This window comes from Scardinius erythrophthalmus (assembly GCF_964197995.2).
Source record: "Scardinius erythrophthalmus genome assembly, chromosome: 11".
Lineage (NCBI taxonomy): Eukaryota > Metazoa > Chordata > Actinopteri > Cypriniformes > Leuciscidae > Scardinius > Scardinius erythrophthalmus.
This window is the reverse complement of record NC_138231.1, coordinates 18,363,555-18,387,321: the sequence shown is the minus strand read 5'-3', so window position 1 is coordinate 18,387,321 and position 23,767 is coordinate 18,363,555. Positions and strand designations below refer to the sequence as shown.

At 39.2% G+C, this 23,767-nt stretch overlaps 1 protein-coding gene across 2 annotated transcripts in view; it reads right to left on the bottom strand.

The window, feature by feature from the left end:
- Window positions 1-23,767, bottom strand: part of rps6kc1 (ribosomal protein S6 kinase polypeptide 1) — a 170,567-nt gene that overhangs the window by 110,662 nt on the left and 36,138 nt on the right. For both annotated transcript variants that reach the window (XM_081379221.1, XM_081379222.1), the window contains exon 5: window positions 13,140-13,233. In XM_081379221.1, the coding sequence (XP_081235347.1) occupies window positions 13,140-13,233 (94 nt within the window). The remainder of the gene's footprint in view (window positions 1-13,139; window positions 13,234-23,767) is intronic.

Sequence of the window (23,767 nt, the reverse complement as noted above, 5' to 3'; positions counted from 1 at the left end):
CATCAGGAAATTACGAAAAATGCCCAAAATCCAGGAGGAAGTTCAAAATAGCTCACTTCCTGTTGTGTTTAGGGCTATGCTCCAAGAGACTTTTCTGTAGGTATTGGGTCATTACATGTATGTACCAAATTTCATACCTGTACGTGAAACCAGGAGCCGGGGCAAAATGTGGGGGCAATAATTTACCGAATTTGCCCCCCCCAATTCTGAAAACCATATCACACGTAAATTTTCACCACTTCTGAAGCGTGTGCAAAGTTTCATGAGTTTTCGAGCATGTTTAGGCCCTCTAAAAAGCGATTCACTTTGGAGAAGAAGAATAATAATAAACGGAGCAAAAACAATAGGGTCCTCTCACCATCGGTGCTCGGGCCCTAATAATAAACGGAGCAAAAACAATAGGGTCCTCTCACCATCGGTGCTCGGGCCCTAATAAACGGAGCAAAAACAATAGGGTCCTCTCACCATCGGTGCTCGGGCCCTAATAATTAAAGCTGCAAGCAGCGATGAAAGGGCCCTCGCACCCCTGCCACCGCCACCCGGCGCCTTTAGGAAATGCCTTAAGATTACACTCACCAAATTTGAAGAGGATCAGATCAAAACTGTAGGAGGAGTTTGTTAAAGTACAACATCAGGAAATGGCAAAAACTGCCCAAAATCTGAGAGGAAGTTCAAAATAGCTGACTTCCTGTTGTGTTTAGGGCTACGCGCCAAGAGACTTTTTTGTAGGTATTGGGTCAATACATGCATGTACCAAATTTCATACCTGTACGTGAAACCAGGAGCCGGGGCAAAATGTGGGGGCAATAATTTACCGAATTTGCCCCACCCAATTCTGAAAACCATATCACACGTAAATTTTCACCACTTCTGAGGCGTGTGCAAAGTTTCATGATTTTTCGAGCATGTTTTGTATTTGCCACACTTCCTGCTACCAGCAGGTGGCGCTATTGCTATAACCAAATATGAGCATGGTCATGTGTTCAGGACAGGACTCTTATCAAACATGTGAAGTTTGGGACAGATTGGAAATTGTATGGCTGAGTTACTGCAGGCTGTCTGTGGTTGCCTAGCAACATCGGAACTGCATTCAACATTAATATTGAACTTATCTGATCATGCATATATCACCAGAAGGCCGAAATTGGGTGAACGTTTGTCAGGCCGCCGAGGGCACACCCTTCGACGAAAACTCTAGATCTTCGCAATTTAACGTCACAAAGGCCTTAAGATTACACTCACCAAATTTGAAGAGGATCAGATCAAATCTGTAGGAGGAGTTCGTTAAAGTACAACATCAGGAAATTACGAAAAATGCCCAAAATCTAGGAGGAAGTTCAAAATAGCTCACTTCCTGTTGTGTTTAGGGCTATGCTCCAAGAGACTTTTCTGTAGGTATTGGGTCATTACATGTATGTACCAAATTTCATACCTGTACGTGAAACCAGGAGCCGGGGCAAAATGTGGGGGCAATAATTTACCGAATTTGCCCCCCCCAATTCTGAAAACCATATCACACGTAAATTTTCACCACTTCTGAAGCGTGTGCAAAGTTTCATGAGTTTTCGAGCATGTTTAGGCCCTCTAAAAAGCGATTCACTTTGGAGAAGAAGAAGAAGAAGAATAATAAACGGAGCAAAAACAATAGGGTCCTCTCACCATCGGTGCTCGGGCCCTAATTAAAGCTGCAAGCAGCGATGAAAAGGGCCCTCGCACCCCTGCCACCGCCACCCGGCACCTTTAGGAAAGGCCTTAAGATTACACTCACCAAATTTGAAGAGGATCAGATCAAAACTGTAGGAGGAGTTTGTTAAAGTACAACATCAGGAAATGGCAAAAACTGCCCAAAATCTGACAGGAAGTTCAAAATAACTGACTTCCTGTTGTGTTTAGGGATATGCTCCAAGAGACTTTTTTGTAGGTATTGGGTCCTTACATGTGTGTACCAAATTTCATACCTGTACGTGAAACGTCGAGCCGGGGTAAAATGTAGGGGCAATAAGTAAGCCATTTTGCCCCATCCAATTTTTAAAACCACATCACACGTAAATTGTCACCACTTCTGAAGCGTGTGCAAAGTTTCATGATTTTTCGAGCACGTTTTGTATTTGCCACACTTCCTGCTACCAGCAGGTGGCGCTATTGCTATAATCATAATGAGCATTGGCATGTGTTCAGGACAGGACTCTTATCAAACATGTGAAGTTTGGGGCAGATTGAAAATTGTATGCCTGAGTTACTGCAGGCTGTCTGTGGTTGCCTAGCAACATCAGAACTGCAAGCAACATTAATATTGAACTTATCTGATCATGCATATATCACCAAAAGGCCGAAATTGGGTGAACTAGTGCAAAAAATGCCCGTGCAAAATCAGTTTTTGTGTGTGTTTTTAGTAATTGTTGGTTTGGTGTGTGCTCATTGTTACAATTACACAGCAAAAGTTCAGTGATATTTTTATTTGTGCATGGTAAAAAGCACACAGTGAACTCCGAGAAAACGCTATGCTTGAGCAAACAGTTTGTGAATAGGCAACTACAAATGATGCCCGTGAAAGAGACTGTGAACGCATTGAATAGGATATGTTTAGTTGGTGAATAGCATAGGCTACTATTACACAGTAGCGACAACGTTAAGCGCACCAGAATGAAATATAATATTCAGAAGTAAACACTAACAGCATAGCTGACTTACAGATTCAGTTTACATCCACAAATGAATAAGCACCTCGATTCAGGGAGCAGTGCAAAGTGCCCGTGCAAAATCAGTTTTTGTGAGCTGATCGCCGTCAAAAAAGTTCAGGAGATATTTCTTGCGATGGCAATATGATCAAAAATAACTTTATATTGATTCAATGGATTAATAGCATTTTGAAAAAAAAAAGTCATGAATTTATTGCATTTTTGGGAAAAAATTATCCGTTTTTATAATAAATCTTAAAAAAATTCAAATCCAGATTTTGATTTTCAATGTTGTTATAACCTAAAGATGCTATGTGAAAGTTTGAAACAGAAAATACTGGTTTTCACACATTTAGTGGTTATCTCACATTTGAGAGATATGCGAATAACACACAGACAGACAGACGGACGTTTCTGTAATTTATAGATAGATGGATTTATCACGTTCGGGAACCAAACTATAATATTCAGAAGTAAACAGTGTAGCTGACTGAGTGTTTATGTCAGAATGTTTATTTTTAAACCACAACCTTCTTGGGGCTTCTTTGACCGATACAACTCTCTAATGTCAGAATGTTTATTTTTAAACCACAACCTTCTAAAAATGATATATTTAACGATATCTTTTGCATTTCTCATCCAAACAATGTCAAACTTGGCACTGCACTTACTCGTGCCCGTGGCAAGACACCTGTCCAGTTTGAAATTAATCGGACTAACGGTTCGAGAGATATGCGAGGAACAGACACACACACACACAGACAGACAGACAGACAGACGTTCCTGTAATTTATAGATAGATGTTTGTCAGGCCGCCGAGGGCACACCCTTCGACGAAAACTCTAGATCTTCGCAATTTAACGTCACAAAGGCCTTAAGATTACACTCACCAAATTTGAAGAGGATCAGATCAAATCTGTAGGAGGAGTTCGTTAAAGTACAACATCAGGAAATTACGAAAAATGCCCAAAATCCAGGAGGAAGTTCAAAATAGCTCACTTCCTGTTGTGTTTAGGGCTATGCTCCAAGAGACTTTTCTGTAGGTATTGGGTCATTACATGTATGTACCAAATTTCATACCTGTACGTGAAACCAGGAGCCGGGGCAAAATGTGGGGGCAATAATTTACCGAATTTGCCCCCCCCAATTCTGAAAACCATATCACACGTAAATTTTCACCACTTCTGAAGCGTGTGCAAAGTTTCATGAGTTTTCGAGCATGTTTAGGCCCTCTAAAAAGCGATTCACTTTGGAGAAGAAGAAGAAGAAGAAGAATTAAAGCTGCAAGCAGCGATGAAAGGGCCCTCGCACCCGTGCCATCAACACTCGGTGGCTTTAGGAAGACAGAGCATGGTTGGGAAATGTACATTTAAGGAGGTATATATAGTAAGAGTATGTCAAAGTCAGTTACAAAATGTTTTGTATAATGGTGATAATAGCATGCTTCATGACTCAGCTAAGTGTTGCTAGCATGTTTAGTCTGTTTCTAGCATGCTTAGTACACAATTATTATGTGGTTAGTACTGCATTACTGTGTTAACCATGTCAGTTTCTGTTGCCAGTAGGTTGCGTTATGACTATAACTGAATATGAGCATGGATGTGTGTTCAGGACAGAACTCTTATCAAACGTGTGAAGTTTGGTGCAAATTGGACATTGCCTTCTTGAGTAACAACAAAGTCATGTTTCATTGAATTAGCATTCTTTAGCACGTACCTAAGCATTGTTAGCATGTTTTAACATGTTTCTAGCATGTTTAGAACTCAATGGCATTTTTAACATGTTGCTAGAACGGCATCAACGTGTTAAACATGTCACTTCCTGTTGCCAGTAGGTGGCGCTATTACTATAACTGAACATTCTCATGTAGATGTGTTCAGGCCATGACTCTTATCAAAAGTGTGAAGTTTGGGGCAGATTGGACATTCCATGCCTGAGTTACAGCAAATTCCTATTTAATTGCAATAATAGCATGCGTTAGCACTTGGCTAAGAGTTTGCTAGCATGTTTTAGCATGTTTCTAGTATGTTGTTAGCATGTTTAACACTTGCTGGCACTTTTTTATATGTTATTAGGAGTCCATAACAGTGTTAAACATGTCACTTCCTGTTGCCAGCAGGTGGCGCTATGACTGTAACTGAATATAAGCATGGTCATGTGTTCAGGACAGAACGCTTATCAAAAGTGTGAAGTTTGGGGCAGATTGGACATTCCATGCCTGAGTTACAGCAAATTCATATTTAATTGCAGTAATATCATTCTTTAGCACTTAGCTAAGTGTTTGCTAGTATGTTTCAGCATGTCTCTAGTATGTTGGTAGGATGTTTAGCACCTACTGGCATTTTTTTATATGTTATTAGGAATCAAGAACAGTGTTAAACGTCACTTCCTGTTGCCAGCAGGTGGCGCTATGACTATAACTAAATATGAGCATGGACATGTGTTCAAGAGATAACTCTTATCAAACGTGTGAAGTTTGGGGTAGATTGTACATTGCCTTCTTGAGTAACAACAAAGTCCTGTTTCATTGAATTAGCATGCTTTAGCATTTAGCTAAGTATTGCTAGCATGTTTTAACATGTTTCTAGCATGTTTAGAACTCAATGGCATTTTTAACATGTTGCTAGAACGGCATCAACGTGTTAAACATGTCACTTCCTGGTGCCAGTAGGTGGCGCTATTACTATAACTAAATTTGAGCATAGACATGTGTTCAGGCCATGATTCTTATCAAACGTGTGAAGTTTGGGGCAGATTGGACATTCCATGCCTGAGTTACAGCAAATTCCTATTTAATTGCAATAATAGCATGCTTTAGCACTTAGCTAAGAGTTTGCTAGCATGTTTTAGCATGTTTGTAGTATGTTGTTAGCATGTTTAACACTTGCTGGCACTTTTTTATATGTTATTAGGAGTCCATAACAGTGTTAAACATGTCACTTCCTGTTGCCAGCAGGTGGCGCTATGACTGTAACTGAATATAAGCATGGTCATGTGTTCAGGACAGAACGCTTATCAAAAGTGTGAAGTTTGGTGCAGATTGGACATTGCCTTCTTGAGTAACAACAACATCCTGTTTCATTGAATTAGCATGCTTTAGCACTTAGCTAAGTATTGCTAGCATGTTTTAACATGTTTCTAGCATGTTTAGAAGTCAATGGCATTTTTAACATGTTGCTAGAATGGCATCAACGTGTTAAACATGACACTTCCTGTTACCAGTAGGTGGCGCTATTACTATAACTGAATATTCTCATGTAGATGTGTTCAGGACAGAACGCTTATCAAAAGTGTGAAGTTTGGGGCAGATTGGACATTCCATGCCTGAGTTACAGCAAATTCCTATTTAATTGCAATAATAGCATGCTTTAGCACTTAGCTAAGAGTTTGCTAGCATGTTTTAGCATGCTTCTAGTATGTTGTTAGCATGTTTAGCACTTGCTGGCACTTTTTTATATGTTATTAGGAGTCCATAACAGTGTTAAACATGTCACTTCCTGTTGCCAGCAGGTGGCGCTATGACTATAACTGAATATGAGCATGGTCATGTGTTCAGGACAGAACTCTTATCAAAAGTGTGAAGTTTGGGGCAGATTGGACATTCCATGCCTGAGTTACAGCAACTTCCTGTTTCATGGCGAAACATCGAAATTTGTCAGGCCGCCGAGGACCCGCACTTCGACGAAAACTCAAGATCTTCGCAATTTAACGTCGCAAAGGCCTGAAGATTACACTCACCAAATTTGAAGATGATCAGATTAAAACTGTAGGAGGAGTTCGTTAAAGTACGAGGCCTGAAAATGGCAAAAACTGCACAAAAATCTGAGAGGAAGTTCAAAATGGCTGACTTCCTGTTGTGTTTAGGGCTACGCTCCAAGAGACTTTTTTGTATGTATTAGGTAATTACATGTATGTACCGAATTTCGTGCACGTACGTGGAACGATGCGGGAGGCGCACTCCGTTGAACTTTTATAGGTGGCGCTATCGAGCCATTTTGCCCCGTCCAATTCTGAAACCTATATCAGATGTAAATTTTCGCCAGTTCTGACGCGTGTGCAAAGTTTCGTGAGTTTTCGAGCATGTTTAGGCCCTCAAAAATGCAATTCAATGCGGAGAAGAAGAATAATAATAATAATAATAATAATAATAATAAACAGAGCAATTCCAAGAGGGTCCTCACACCATCGGTGCTCGGGCCCTAATTAAAGCTGCAAGCAGCGATGAAAAGGGCCCTCGCACCCCTGCCACCGCCACCCGGCACCTTTAGGAAAGGCCTTAAGATTACACTCACCAAATTTGAAGAGGATCAGATCAAAACTGTAGGAGTTTGTTAAAGTACAACATCAGGAAATGGCAAAAACTGCCCAAAATCTGACAGGAAGTTCAAAATAACTGACTTCCTGTTGTGTTTAGGGCTATGCTCCAAGAGACTTTTTTGTAGGTATTGGGTCTTTACATGTGTGTACCAAATTTCATACCTGTACGTGAAACGTCGAGCCGGGGCAAAATGTAGGGGCAATAAGTAAGCCATTTTGCCCCACCCAATTTTTAAAACCACATCACACGTAAATTGTCACCACTTCTGAAGCGTGTGCAAAGTTTCATGATTTTTCGAGCACGTTTTGTATTTGCCACACTTCCTGCTACCAGCAGGTGGTGCTATTGCTATAATCATAATGAGCATTGGCATGTGTTCAGGACAGGACTCTTATCAAACATGTGAAGTTTGTGGCAGATTGAAAATTGTATGCCTGAGTTACTGCAGGCTGTCTGTGGTTGCCTAGCAACATCAGAACTGCAAGCAACATTAATATTGAACTTATCTGATCATGCATATATCACCAAAAGGCCGAAATTGGGTGAACTAGTGCAAAAAATGCCCGTGCAAAATCAGTTTTTGTGTGTGTTTTTAGTAATTGTTGGTTTGGTGTGTGCTCATTGTTACAATTACACAGCAAAAGTTCAGTGACATTTTTATTTGTGCATGGTAAAAAGCACACAGTGAACTCCGAGAAAACGCTATGCTTGAGCAAACAGTTTGTGAATAGGCAACTACAAATGATGCCCGTGAAAGAGACTGTGAACGCATTGAATAGGATATGTTTAGTTGGTGAATAGCATAGGCTACTATTACACAGTAGCGACAACGTTAAGCGCACCAGAATGAAATATAATATTCAGAAGTAAACACTAACAGCATAGCTGACTTACAGATTCAGTTTACATCCACAAATGAATAAGCACCTCGATTCAGGGAGCAGTGCAAAGTGCCCGTGCAAAATCAGTTTTTGTGAGCTGATCGCCGTCAAAAAAGTTCAGGAGATATTTCTTGCGATGGCAATATGATCAAAAATAACTTTATATTGATTCAATGGATTAATAGCATTTAAAAAAAAAAAAAAAAAGTCATGAATTTATTGCATTTTTGGGAAAAAATAATCCGTTTTTATAATAAATCTTAAAAAATTCAAATCCAGATTTTGATTTTCAATGTTGTTATAACCTAAAGATGCTATGTGAAAGTTTGAAACAGAAAATAGTGGTTTTCACACATTTAGTGGTTATCTCACATTCGAGAGATATGCGAATAACACACAGACAGACAGACGGACGTTTCTGTAATTTATAGATAGATGGATTTATCACGTTCGGGAACCAAACTATAATATTCAGAAGTAAACAGTGTAGCTGACTGAGTGTTTATGTCAGAATGTTTATTTTTAAACCACAGCCTTCTTGGGGCTTCTTTGACCGATACAACTCTCTAATGTCAGAATGTTTATTTTTAAACCACAACCTTCTAAAAATGATATATTTAACGATATCTTTTGCATTTCTCATCCAAACAATGTCAAACTTGGCACTGCACTTACTCGTGCCCGTGGCAAGACACCTGTCGAGTTTGAAATCAATCGGACTAACGGTTCGAGAGATATGCGAGGAACAGACACACACACACACAGACAGACAGACAGACAGACGTTCCTGTAATTTATAGATAGATGTTTGTCAGGCCGCCGAGGGCACACCCTTCGACGAAAACTGTAGATCTTCGCAATTTAACGTCACAAAGGCCTTAAGATTACACTCACCAAATTTGAAGAGTATCAGATCAAATCTGTAGGAGGAGTTCGTTAAAGTACAACATCAGGAAATTACGAAAAATGCCCAAAATCCAGGAGGAAGTTCAAAATAGCTCACTTCCTGTTGTGTTTAGGGCTATGCTCCAAGAGACTTTTCTGTAGGTATTGGGTCATTACATGTATGTACCAAATTTCATACCTGTACGTGAAACCAGGAGCCGGGGCAAAATGTGGGGGCAATAATTTACCGAATTTGCCCCCCACAATTCTGAAAACCATATCACACGTAAATTTTCACCACTTCTGAAGCGTGTGCAAAGTTTCATGAGTTTTCGAGCATGTTTAGGCCCTCTAAAAAGCGATTCACTTTGGAGAAGAAGAATAATAATAAACGGAGCAAAAACAATAGGGTCCTCTCACCATCGGTGCTCGGGCCCTAATAATAAACGGAGCAAAAACAATAGGGTCCTCTCACCATCGGTGCTCGGGCCCTAATAATAAACGGAGCAAAAACAATAGGGTCCTCTCACCATCGGTGCTCGGGCCCTAATTAAAGCTGCAAGCAGCGATGAAAAGGGCCCTCGCACCCCTGCCACCGCCACCCGGCACCTTTAGGAAAGGCCTTAAGATTACACTCACCAAATTTGAAGAGGATCAGATCAAAACTGTAGGAGGAGTTTGTTAAAGTACAACATCAGGAAATGGCAAAAACTGCCCAAAATCTGACAGGAAGTTCAAAATAACTGACTTCCTGTTGTGTTTAGGGCTATGCTCCAAGAGACTTTTTTGTAGGTATTGGGTCCTTACATGTGTGTACCAAATTTCATACCTGTACGTGAAACGTCGAGCCAGGGTAAAATGTAGGGGCAATAAGTAAGCCATTTTGCCCCATCCAATTTTTAAAACCACATCACACGTAAATTGTCACCACTTCTGAAGCGTGTGCAAAGTTTCATGATTTTTCGAGCACGTTTTGTATTTGCCACACTTCCTGCTACCAGCAGGTGGCGCTATTGCTATAATCATAATGAGCATTGGCATGTGTTCAGGACAGGACTCTTATCAAACATGTGAAGTTTGGGGCAGATTGGAAATTGTATGCATAAGTTACTGCAGGCTGTCTGTGGTTGCCTAGCAACATCGGAACTGCAAGCAACATTAAGGCCCCGTCCACACTACTGCGTTTTCGTTAAGAAACGGAGAATTAAAACGAATACGATCTCCGTCCACACCAGCGTTTTAGCTCCGTATTAGAATTGATCTCCGTCCACATTAAAACGACTGAAAACGCGGATCACGTGACTATTCACCAACACTGGGCATGCGCGTGCCGGTGTAAACAGAGACTTTCAGACATAGACTGTAAAAAAATGCTTTCAAACATCAAAATGTCATTTATTAATATGTATTTGTCAAAATTACATATTTTCCTATTCTATTTTGCCTGGAAACGCTTCCAACGTATCGCATGAAAAATAGGCGTCGGTTCTATTTACCGAATTGAGACGCGGCAGTTTATTACTGTAAGAAACTGTTCCAGCGGGTGAAGTTTACTGAATATTACCTGTGTACTCCATGACTGATGACACCCAATCATAGAGCCGAGCGTGAGCCTCTGCGTCATCGTTTTCTAAAGTCCTCCGTTTTGACCCGTCCACACTAAAACGCCCTCCGGAGATTCAAAACGAAAAACGGGTCGGCAGCGTTTCTAAACTTCTCCGTTTTGGGTCTCCGTTTTTGCCGTTTTAGTGTGGACGGGAGGTGCAAACGTAGCAAAAGGTCTCCGTTTTTAAACTAAAACGCAGTAGTGTGGACGGGGCCTAATATTGAACTTATCTGATCATGCATATATCACCAAAAGGCCGAAATTGGGTGAACTAGTGCAAAAAATGCCCGTGCAAAATCAGTTTTTGTGTGTGTTTTTAGTAATTGTTGGTTTGGTAAGTGCTCATTGTTACAATTACACAGCAAAAGTTCAGTGACATTTTTATTTGTGCATGGTAAAAAGCACACAGTGAACTCCGAGAAAACGCTATGCTTGAGCAAACAGTTTGTGAATAGGCAACTACAAATGATGCCCGTGAAAGAGACTGTGAACGCATTGAATAGGATATGTTTAGTTGGTGAATAGCATAGGCTACTATTACACAGTAGCGACAACGTTAAGCGCACCAGAATGAAATATAATATTCAGAAGTAAACACTAACAGCATAGCTGACATACAGATTCAGTTTACATCCACAAATGAATAAGCACCTCGATTCAGGGAGCAGTGCAAAGTGCCCGTGCAAAATCAGTTTTTGTGAGCTGATCGCCGTCAAAAAAGTTCAGGAGATATTTCTTGCGATGGCAATATGATCAAAAATAACTTTATATTGATTCAATGGATTAATAGCATTTAAAAAAAAAAAAAAAAAAAGTCATGAATTTATTGCATTTTTGGGAAAAAATAATCCGTTTTTATAATAAATCTTAAAAAATTCAAATCCAGATTTTGATTTTCAATGTTGTTATAACCTAAAGATGCTATGTGAAAGTTTGAAACAGAAAATAGCGGTTTTCACACATTTAGTGGTTATCTCACATTCGAGAGATATGCGAATAACACACAGACAGACAGACGGACGTTTCTGTAATTTATAGATAGATGGATTTATCACGTTCGGGAACCAAACTATAATATTCAGAAGTAAACAGTGTAGCTGACTGAGTGTTTATGTCAGAATGTTTATTTTTAAACCACAACCTTCTTGGGGCTTCTTTGACCGATACAACTCTCTAATGTCAGAATGTTTATTTTTAAACCACAACCTTCTAAAAATGATATATTTAACGATATCTTTTGCATTTCTCATCCAAACAATGTCAAACTTGGCACTGCACTTACTCGTGCCCGTGGCAAGACACCTGTCGAGTTTGAAATCAATCGGACTAACGGTTTGAGAGATATGCGAGGAACAGACACACACACACACAGACAGACAGACAGACAGACGTTCCTGTAATTTATAGATAGATGTTTGTCAGGCCGCCGAGGGCACACCCTTCGACGAAAACTCTAGATCTTCGCAATTTAACGTCACAAAGGCCTTAAGATTACACTCACCAAATTTGAAGAGGATCAGATCAAATCTGTAGGAGGAGTTCGTTAAAGTACAACATCAGGAAATTACGAAAAATGCCCAAAATCCAGGAGGAAGTTCAAAATAGCTCACTTCCTGTTGTGTTTAGGGCTATGCTCCAAGAGACTTTTTTGTAGGTATTGGGTCATTACATGTATATACCAAATTTCATACCTGTGCGTGAAACGTAGAGCCGGGGCAAAATGTGGGGGCAATAATTTACCGAATTTGCCCCACCCAATTTTGAAAACCATATCACACGTAAATTTTCACCACTTCTGAAGCGTGTGCAAAGTTTCATGAGTTTTCGCGCATGTTTAGGCCCTCTAAAAAGCGATTCACTTTGGAGAAGAAGAAGAAGAAGAAGAAGAAGAAGAATAAACGGAGCAAAAACAATAGGGTCCTCTCACCATCGGTGCTCGGGCCCTAATAATAATAATAATAATAAACGGAGCAAAAACAATAGGGTCCTCTCACCATCGGTGCTCGGGCCCTAATAATAATAATAAACGGAGCAAAAACAATAGGGTCCTCTCACCATCGGTGCTCGGGCCCTAATAATAAACGGAGCAAAAACAATAGGGTCCTCTCACCATCGGTGCTCGGGCCCTAATAAACGGAGCAAAAACAATAGGGTCCTCTCACCATCGGTGCTCGGGCCCTAATAATAAACGGAGCAAAAACAATAGGGTCCTCTCACCATCGGTGCTCGGGCCCTAATAAACGGAGCAAAAACAATAGGGTCCTCACACCATCGGTGCTCGGTGCCCTAATTAAGCAGTGTAGAGTCATGAAATAGCAAAATAACAAAAATATCCAGATACTAAACTAAACCTAACAACTAACTGAACGGATACATGGACTGCATTCGTACAATCATCAGTATTTGAAATTAACACCCGCCAAATGCAAACACTTTCTCTTTCCATTTGCATTTTATCCACTGACTGTTTTTCACTGTCTTTTTCACAACTTTTTCACTGGAGTGAGCTTTTTTATTTTAATGGATATCAATAAAGGAGAGATTTTTTTTTTTTTACTTACATTTTATTTGAATGGTATCCGCAAACAATGACTGAGGCATAACACTGTTATGTGGCATAACAGTTTTTTGCAGGTGTTTTATACTATGTTAAAATACATTTAGGGTATTTTTTTTGTTGTTGATACTTTTCATTCATGCTAACTCTATTGGGTGTGGGAAATATTTTATGTGTCTCTAATTTAAAAAAGAAAGTTTGATGAAGAACTTACCTTCAGAGCTGCTATCTAAGAGACTGTCAGCTAGGAAATCAGAGAAGGGCTCGGCTGGGCCAATGAGCTCAGAGGTGTCTTGCACCTCACCACCCTAAAACACACAAAAACACAAAACATTTGAGATCACCATGTTTAATTACTGCAAAAAGGGGAGGAAATGATAAACAAGAAAAGCATGAAAGGTAACAATGGTTACTCTATACATACTCTATATGCCTATACAGGTCTTCCTTCACAAAGTTCTCACTCTTGGTTTGATTAGCTGGTTGATTACCCTGGATTACCTGGATACCTGAGTTGATTGCACTCTATAGTAATATGGCACATAGTCTTAGAGCTCAAACATGAATTGGGGCTCAGGTCAGGAAGCAGACAGACTGGCTAAACCGACCGTCTGCTAGCTGTCTCACGTCACCAAGGTCAGACAAATCCCATCACATAGAGCCTCTTTCACCTAGATATCATCATATAGAGACTGTGTCTGTTCCCTGAATTAGGAAATTAGGAAATACAAAAGACTTCCAAACCCATCTAAGGGTAAAAATTTAATTGATGTTCAACAAATAAAAAACAGAAATAATACAAATCAGCAAATGATAAAACTTGGGTTGCTGAATATTCGATCCCTTACTTCAAAAGCACTTATTGTTAATGATATGATTATAGATAATAACCTAGATGTGCTGTGTTTGACAGAAACCTGGCTAAAACCAAACGATTACATTACTTTAAATGAGTCCACCCCACAAGATTACGTTATAAACATGAACCTCATCTGAAAGGCAAAGGGGGAGGTGTTGCTGTAATTTATAGTAATATTTTCAAAATTACTAAGAAGTCTAGTTTCAAATATAATTATTTTGAAGTGTTGGTGCTTAATGTAACAACATATAGTGTGAATGATAAATCACGTTTGAGATTTGTGCTGGCTACTGTATACAGACCACCAGGGCACCATTCAGACTTTATCAAAGAATTTGCTGTTTTTCTATCAGAGTTAGTACTGGCTGCAGATAAAGTCCTAATTGTTGGTGATTTTAATATACATGTAGATAACGAAAAATATGCTTTGGGATTGGCATTTAAAGACATTAACTCTATTGGAGTTAGACAACATGTGTCAGGACCTACTCATTGTTGTAATTATACTCTAGATCTAATATTATCACAAGGAATGTTGATGCCGTTGAAATTCTGCAGCAGAGCGAAGACATCTCAAATCATTATCTAGTCTCGTGTAAACTTCATTTAGCCAAGGCTGCAAAGCCGACTCCGTGTTACAAATATGTTAGACCTATCACTTCTGCCACTAAAGATTGCTTTATTAATAATCTTCCTGATCAGTTTCATCATCTCAGCCTCCCAGATAGCTTAGACAGGGTTTCTGCAGGTTTCAGTAAGTCAAATTTAAGACCTTTTTAAGACATTTTACGACCATAAAGATTGAAATTTAAGACCTACACGACGCATTATCCAAGTTAGATAGATAGTTACCTCGAGTATCTATCTATCTATCTTTCTTTCTTTCTATCTATCTAGGATTGTCTGATTTGTGTGTGTGTGTGAGAGAGAGGGAGATGTAGATTTATTGTTGATTTTAGTTGATCATAGTTGATCATAACTAGAGGGGAAATGATGAGATGATTAAAGTGACCAAAATGATCACGGTTATCACAGAATCCTGTTCAAAAAGTACTAATACTACAGAATGAAGTAAATTCAACAAGTTTTGTCAAAAAAACGCAAATAACAAATTGATTAGCATCAATATGCACGTTTTGTTTACGTGAACATTAAAATACCATTAAAAGTGATGGCCAGGTTTTAAAAGAGTGTCTTGCAACATGTTATCTACTATCATGTACAAGTTCAAATAAAGTTTTGACAAAAAAGGTTTTATACAAAGATAAACCTCATATTTTAGCCTTTAAATATTTTTTTTTTATAAAAAGAATGAGTCAAAAAAGATAAATTATTGACATTTACACATTAGCTTATATTTATTAGTAGTGTTTGGGTGCACCCCCATCCTTCATGTTGACTGAGCTTTCAATATTGTTATAGAAAGGGGTGATTGGTTGGTTCCTGTCACATGACCTGCGGTGCGTTTGCGGCATTCTGAAAAGTTTAGATTTTTTTCATCTCGTTGCGTCTGGTAAAAAATTAACGCGCCGCTTCAATTATGAGCGCGCTTGCCGCGCGCCTACATTTGAACAATTGAGCTAGCTCATATCAAGCCACGAGGTAGCACGCGAGCGACGTGTTGGAGACCCCTGCTAGAGCTCCGCTTTGTAGGCTACAACTCGATACTTTTTTGCTACTTTGTAATAACTTTCTGCGGCCAGCGATTCTGGAAATGAACGAGGGTAAACACTTTTTAAGACCTGACTAAATGAAATTTAAGACCTAGGGATGAAAATCTGGCCGTTTTTAAGACTTTTTAAGGCCTTAAATTTAAAGTTCAGAATTTTAGACTTTTTAAGACTTTTTAAGACCCCGCGGAAACCCTGTTAGAAGAACTCGATATAGCGACAGAAACTTTTCACTCTCTCTTTTCCAGCACTTTAGACACAGTTGCTCTGTTGCCCTTAAAGAAGGGGGGGGGGGCTGTTTCTAGCAAGGATGTAAGACGTGTTTCCCCGCATTAGATGGATCACTCATATTGACTAAGTCACGAAATATGTCGTCATCTTCGAGCGAACCGACGCGGGTAAGAGCGGCCGCGGCAAAACTGCACACTCGCCGGAGGATGCTGATGGGGCCTCAGCAAACATCAATTCTACCGACAGTTCATCTGTAAACATAACTCTCATTCAGGGCATGTTGGAGTCGGTCAAAAATGATATATGCAAGAAAATTGACTCATTGTCATCGGATTTGCGGTCAGAGATCGTCACAGTTAGACAAGAAGTTAAAGACTGGCTAGGCCCTTTGCAGCAGAAAGTGGACGGTAACGCTGACACTGTCAGAGAACTGGAACGTTCAGCATCTGATCAGTGATCGCATAACTGAAATGCAATCCGTTATATCCATGCTTCAAAAACAGGTGGTACAACTGGATGCCAAATGTGAAGATCTGGAGGGAAGATCCAGAAGGAACAATATTCGCCTCGTTTGATTACCCAAGGGAGTTGAGGGTTTGCATCCAGCTGACTTCGTCTCTCAGCTTTTGCAAAGCTTGCTGCATCTCCAGTAGAAACCTCTACTAGACAGGGCACATCGCACACTGCGCGAGAGGCCAAGGAAGGGGGAACCCCCCCGTCTCCTTGTCATTAGAGTTCACTACTTTCAAGCCCGTGATGAGATTCTACGACGCGCCGCGCAGCTATCTCCTCTGATTCATGATGGGAATAAGATATCTGTCTTTGCGGACTACACAACGGTTGTTGTGAAGAAACGAGCTGCTTTCAAGGATTCAAAACGTCTCCTTCACTCATGCCCCGGGGTTAAGTTTGGCCTTCTGTTTCCTGCTGTGTTGCGGATCAATCTCTCCAATGGTAGGCCAACTGTACACAAGTTTGAGGACCCGGCCGCCGCTTCGGACTTTATAAAAAAAGGTCTTACCTGCAAATACCTGAGGTAAATGTCATGTAGTCAGTTTGGCTTTAAACATTTGGTCAGTGTGCACTGACAGAATATGACTGTTGTCATTCTGCTCGATAACTTGCCAGCAATTGTTGGTTCTATTAATATAATTATGTTAGTTTAACATAAGTCCACACGTGTTATTGGTGTGTTATGGACGAAGTTTAATCCTGTTTATATTTCTTTGTGTTTAATTATTTATTTTTTAATTATCATTGCACTTTCTCAGAGGTGTAAAAAGTACTAAAAAATGTTACTCAAGTGAAAGTACAAGTACTGAGGGAAAATTTTACTCAATTAAAAGTAAAAGTATCTGGCCAGAATCGTACTCGAGTAAAAGTAAAAAAGTACCACATTAAAATTGTACTTGAGTATTAAAGAAGTAAAAGTAATAGCAAGAATGAAAACTAGAGATTCTTGTTTAAGCTTTTAATCTCTAAAATCATGAAGTGAATGAACCACATACAAGGTTTTGTCCTGCTTTAGAACTGTTTGTATTTAATTGTATTTATTTATCAAACTATAAGACTACTATCTAATGCCTATATGCAACATTCTTTAAACAATCAACTAAACATGCTTTTACCACTAAAAGAAAAGAATTCGCTAAGGTACAGCCACTGGTGCTCTTGATCCTGTGGCTGATTTTGGACCATAAACAATGGACAAATGGAGTCTTCAAACGCCTCAGATGTAAAGTTATTCGCTGTCAAAGTGACGCCAAAATGTAGGGGTGTAACGATACACGTATTCGTAGAATGGTTCGGTTCGTTGGACCATTTTTCCTGCCGACCAAAATTTCGTTATTTCAAATGTAGGCGTGTTGCACGTGGCAAGCGCGCTCATAATGTAAGAGACGCCGGCACAACCACAACATTTCCCAACATCAAATGGCAAACGTAATGCAAGAGGAACGAAACTGCTCGTTATTGTGTGGTTGAAGGGCCATTTATCAGTTTGAACCAAAGCAGCGCGAGCCGATCTTGATCAAGCGACACTGTTATTACACAGCACTAATAAGATATCCAGTAAAGAAAGCATTTAAAATCGCCACAGAAGTAATAACATCGCTGCGAGATCTAGTGAGAAACATTCACATTTCTCCGTTATTAACGGATCAAACAGCGCTGATGTGGAAACCAGGAAGAAACATTGTGCCATGAATGAACTATCCAGTGTCCACAGATCTGCAACATTTACCATGGATTTACTGTAGTAACACTAACTGCAACCATGGAAGTTTGGCAGGAATAGTAGGCTACAATGCCTTCAATGCCATTGAATGCCAATCAATGCCATTACGTCGGTTTTATTTTGACATTATGAATACAATTGCTGCCCTCAAATGTTAATCTGAACTAAAATAAACCTTTGTTTATAACTACTACAATATTAAATTTCATTTTTTCCAAGGAGCTGTTTTGTTTTATATGCTCCTAAGAACAGTCAATTATAGCTCCAGAATTGCTCAAAGTAAAAAAAAAAATCATACTTTATGATGTTAGTTTTAATAAAAAAAAAAAAAAATTGAATCAAGGAAATTTCTCTGGCATTTCTTTCTTTTTGCTGTATCGAACCGTACCGAACCGAACCGTGACACAAGTGTATCGTATCGAACCGAACCGTGAATTTTGTGAACTGTTACACTCCTACCAAAATGAATGGAAGTCAATGGAATGCTAACAGCAGGTGATGGCTTGTTAGCCAATGGCGGCCCCCGGGGGTGGTACGCTCTTCGGCTGCTGGATTGTCCCCCTGAGAATGACTGTTATAATTTCTCAAATTTCAAGGTCAAGGTGCTGTGCATTGTGGTAATAGATGCGACATGACGTCACGTCCAAAGGACCAATGAATATTCTGACCAATTTGGTGAAATGTGAAAACAAATCTCATTAAATTAGACTAGACACTAAACTTAATTAAACTAGGCATCAGCGCAATTCAATTGGTTTGGTAATAGCAAGGAAAAATAGAATGAAGTGATCTCCAAAAAAGAAGTACTTTTTGACTGTAAATAAAATTGTAAGGAGTAAAAAGTACTTTTTTTTCTTAAAAAATGTAATTAAGTAAAAGTAAAAGTACTGATTTTTAATTGTACTCAAGTAAAGTAAAAATCCCCCAAAATAATACTTAAGTACAGTAATCAAGTAAAATTACTCAAGTATTTTACACCAGGCGGCATAGAGTTAATTGTAGCTGTCCTAGTGTTAAAAAGGTAAAGTACATGTGTCTCGTTTGGGGAGATGCTTCTGCCGGGGTGGGTAGGGGGGTGGGAGAAAAGGGGTCTTGTTGCATGTGTGTGTTTTTTTTTTCTCCCTTTTTCCTTGGTCTCCGCTCAATTTTTGTCAGTTTGACAGTTTTGTCAAAATTTGATCCATATTGTGTATGACACAACCTAAAATGATGCAACATCTAAGTTGGAGGAGTTTCACATTTGTTAGTTGGAACTGTAATGGAGTGAACAATTCCGTTAAGCGTAGCAAGATATTACATCATCTCCAACATTTAGGAGCCCACATAGTCTATCTTCAAGAAACACATCTTAAAATCCATGCCTACTGTTAAGGAGAAGATGGGTTGGGCAGGTATTTCACTCCAAGTTTCAGGGTAAAGCCAGGGGCGCTGCAATTCTTATACACAGGTCAGTTCCTTTTGTGTGCTCTGATGTCATAGCAGATCCCAGTGGGAGATTTGTCATTGTCACAGGTAAAATCAGTAATTTTCCAGTTATTCTCGCTAATGTCTATGCGCCTAACTGGGATAACGATAATTTTTTTAGACATTTATTTTCTGTACTGCCTGATACTTCTTCTCAACATCTTATTTTGGGAGGTGATTTTAATTGCTGGATTAATGCCAAACTAGACCACTCCTCTGTTAGACATAATACACCATCAAAGTCTGCAAAGGTGATTCAGTCTTTTATGGAGGAGTTTAAGGTCTCGGATCCTTGGCGTTTTTTTAACCCGCCTGGGAAAGAATACTCTTTCTTTTCTCAGGTTCATCATACTTTTCCTCGGATTGACTTTTTTTGATAGATAACAGGTTAATTTCTTCAGTTGAGTTATGCTCATACAGCGCTATTGTTATTTCAGACCATGCCCCGGTTAGTATGAAGATTTGTGTTAAGGAACTTGAGGGCACACGGCCACCGTGGCGTTTAAATACCCGTTTGTTGTCAGATGAGCATTTTGTGGAGTTTGTGTCTAATCAGATAGATTTGTTTATATTAACAAACAAGTCTTCAGATGTTTCAGCATCCCTCCTTTGGGAAACTATGAAGGCGTACTTAAGAGGGGAAATCATCTCATACACTGCATATAGGGAAAAAAAATGAGGAAACGTAAACTATCAGAGATTGCTCCGAAAATCGCCCATATAGATAATATCTATGCAGTTTCTGCATCGCCAGATACATACAGGGAGCGTCTTGCTCTACAGGCAGAATTTGACATTCTTTCATCATGCTATGCAGAGAATTTAATGCTTAGATCTAGATACAAGTACTATGAAGAGGGTGATAAGGCAAGTAAGCTGCTGGCCCATCAATTAAGACAGGATTCATCCTCACATCTTATTCCTCAGATTCAAACCTCATCAGGGGTAACAACAAACCCCCAGCTAATTAATGATCATTTTAAAGAATATTTTATTTCCCTATATACATCTGAACAAACTGATAACCCCCTTGCTTTTGATGTCTTTTTTAGCAAACTGATCACACCCACTGTCGATTCTACTGCCCATTTGGAAGAACCTATCACTATAGAAGAACTCACTCGAGCTGTTACCTCTATGCAAAATGGTAAATGTCCAGGGCCGGATGGGTATCCAGCAGGGATGGAAATTAGCAACAATTAGGTTGCGAAGGTCTTGAGATGGTTCTTTGCTTTTACCCATCATGAGATGTGTCTTGTGTGACACCTTGGCAATGAGACATTTTTGTAGGCCATCATTTGGGACTGAACCAGCTGTTATTAATTTCCACTGACAGGGGGCTGGATTGCTTTTTAATTACTGTAAGTTTTCAGCAGTTGTCTTGGCTTTCAATGCCTTTTTGCGCCTCCCTTTCTTCATGTGTTCAATAATTTTTCCCTGTGTCATTTCACATTATTACACATAATTTAATTTCTGACCTTATTTTTGTTTGTTTCTTTATATGTATGGCTTACTTGGGTTGTTACCAACATCTGGTGAAAATTTCATGTCAATAGCACCTTTGGAAATATATTTACTGAGAAAAATTACGACGTGTTCAATACTTATTTCCCCCGCTGTACATATATGTGATATTCCAAAGGTATCTGTAATTGTGTGATGTACTCTGTTTTAGGGCTGAACGATATTCTGTTTTAACATCGACATCGCGATGTGCGAATGATCGATAGTCACATCGCCGGAACATGCGATGTGAAGGGTAACTTTACGTTAGTAGCACCCATAGTGTAAGAGAACGGTAGCACCAGGGTAGCACACAGTAAACACAAGTTTGTTGTATGGCTTTTTGCTGGGGTGACATACGCGTTCCGCGTGCCTGCACAGTGATTGGTTCGCTGTGCCGCAGCTCACCGCTCACAGCCAACATTCACTGGCAATCCTATAGCTAAAAATGCGCGACGAAGAGGATCCGCCGCAAAAAAAGTCAAAATCAGCTATTTGGGACTAGCCTATTTCGTCTACAAAAAGGAGGATGTTGACCAAAAAGAGGTAGGCTACTTTGCTGGAGTGTTATTAAGTTGTGGATGGTTGTCTTTAAAAAAAAAGTCGTTTCGTGTTCGCATTTATGAGGAAAAAAACAATGTTACGTGACATTAGGGACTCGTCACGCGGCCGTTATGAAAGTGGCACTAAAAGACTGCTTTAAAACTTTCACAGAGACCTCAAACAGAAAGCACAAAGCCTTTCTTTAAAACGAATTTCGTTTTGTATTAATTGTATCTTAATTTTAATCAGTATTTCATTATCCAATTTCCTGGATTTAATAAATAGCCTAAAAATTAAATATAGCAGCCAGCGCCTGAACTGGAGATTAAGCTATCATCCATGAACCGAAACTCAGCATAAAAGGTAGCCTACTCGCCTCACACACCAAAAAATAACAATAATAATAAAAAAAAATAGAAATATAACTATTATCTACAGAATAAAAAAAAATAAAAAATGAATCTGTATGAAAAGTGCATTTCTCCCGATCACTGCTGCGAAGATCGCGAGTCAGTAGGCTATTGTCAACTTCATCTTTACAGAAAACACTTGTTTATTAATAAACAATTAAAATGTTTCATTATAATATTTTACATACTATTAATCATTACTTTTGCTGGTTCTAGGTGCCGTTTACATGAACGCGTCACTGAATCAGCACAGAAAACATAATTTTTCGGGGCCTAGAACCTGAAGAACGTTAGGTCCTGTATAGAACGTTAACCGAAATTCTGAGAGAAATATGTTTCTGGAATAAAATATTAGCCTAAGTGGCCTTTTTGTCACTTGTAATGAAGCTTGCTTATTAGTGAAATTATTAATAACATGGAATGGTAATTATTGACTTTAGCCTGGATTGATGGCTCGCAATATCGCGATATATATCGTTGGGAAAAAAATATCGCAATGTAATTTTTTTTTCCAATATCCTGCAGCCCTACTCTGTTTATGTGGAAAAAATCTAAATAAAGTGAAAAAAGAGAAAGAAAAAAAAAATTATTGCATCAGGTAATGTATTGTAGTCTCCCTGAGGAAAAATTCGATTCATTCATTGCCGTAAGAGAGGAAGAATTTTCTAAACTCGTTAAATCATCTAAATCGACAATATGTATATTAGACCCTATACCGACTAAGCTACTGAAAGAGGTGCTTCCAGAGGTCATAGATCCTCTTCTTAATATCATTAATTCATCTTTGTCATTAGGATACATACCAAAAACGTTTAAGCTGGCTTTGATTAAACCGCTTGTTAAAAAACTTGATCTTACAGAATTAGTCAATTACAGGCCGATCTCGAATTTACCTTTTCTGTCAAAGATACTACTTTACTTTACTTTATTGTTTATTTTTACAGGGACAATGCACAATTAAGAGTAATTGCACCAGAGTTAGCTAACAGCTAATTTACATCTGCTGACCGATGACAACGCAGTGCTGAAGTGCCAACTAGTCTCTCCTTATGGAGGATCCCTCTACCACTATACAGATAAGGCGTTGTCGGGAAAATTCGTTTCGCGTTCCTACCCCAAAGCAACAAAATAAAATAAAATTCTTTATCAAAATTTATAAGAAAAGACAAGTACTTTGTTTAGGCTTGGCTTGTAGGGAATTCCAAACCTGCGTATTTTCAAACGCACATAACTATAGAACCCATTCTAAATGCGCATGTGAACGCCATCAGCGTTTCTCACAGGTTCGCGTTTAAAGTCTGTGTAGAGGGAATGGTGTCGTCTTAGCGGCCCCTAATTTAATAACAAATGACCGTTGCGACGGAAGCAAATCAATAAAGCCAAAACAATCTCTGTTACCTTAAATTATACGCTTATCTCTGTAAAGCTGCTTTGAAACAATCTACATTGTTAAAAGCGCTATATAAATGAAGATGACTTGACTTGACCCTGGGCAGGTAAACAAATAAAATAACATACTACATATACACCACATAAAATCAAAATACAAAAGTCCAGGAATGTAAGATTTACAAAATCAGTATATAAAAACAAATAATTTACAACAGTCATTAGTGGTTGCAGATTTGTTCTGATTGTAGCCAGTACTTAAGTTTGGTTTTAAAAATTGTGAAGCTATCAATGCTTCGGACATTTATGGGTAAGGAATTCCATAACCCTACTACTCTAACCGAAAAAGTTCTCTTACGAGAGGTTCTCTTGTATTGCGTAAGTCATCTTTTCTCGAGATATGAAGCCAAAAAATTATCCTTAATTTTTGTATTTATTGTCAACGCAGTGCAGCAGCTAGCAGACCTAGAGCGGACCACTGAGCCCCGCGTGACGTCGCGCCCTCATGCGTCAGAGCCCGCCAGAATGGGCGTTGTT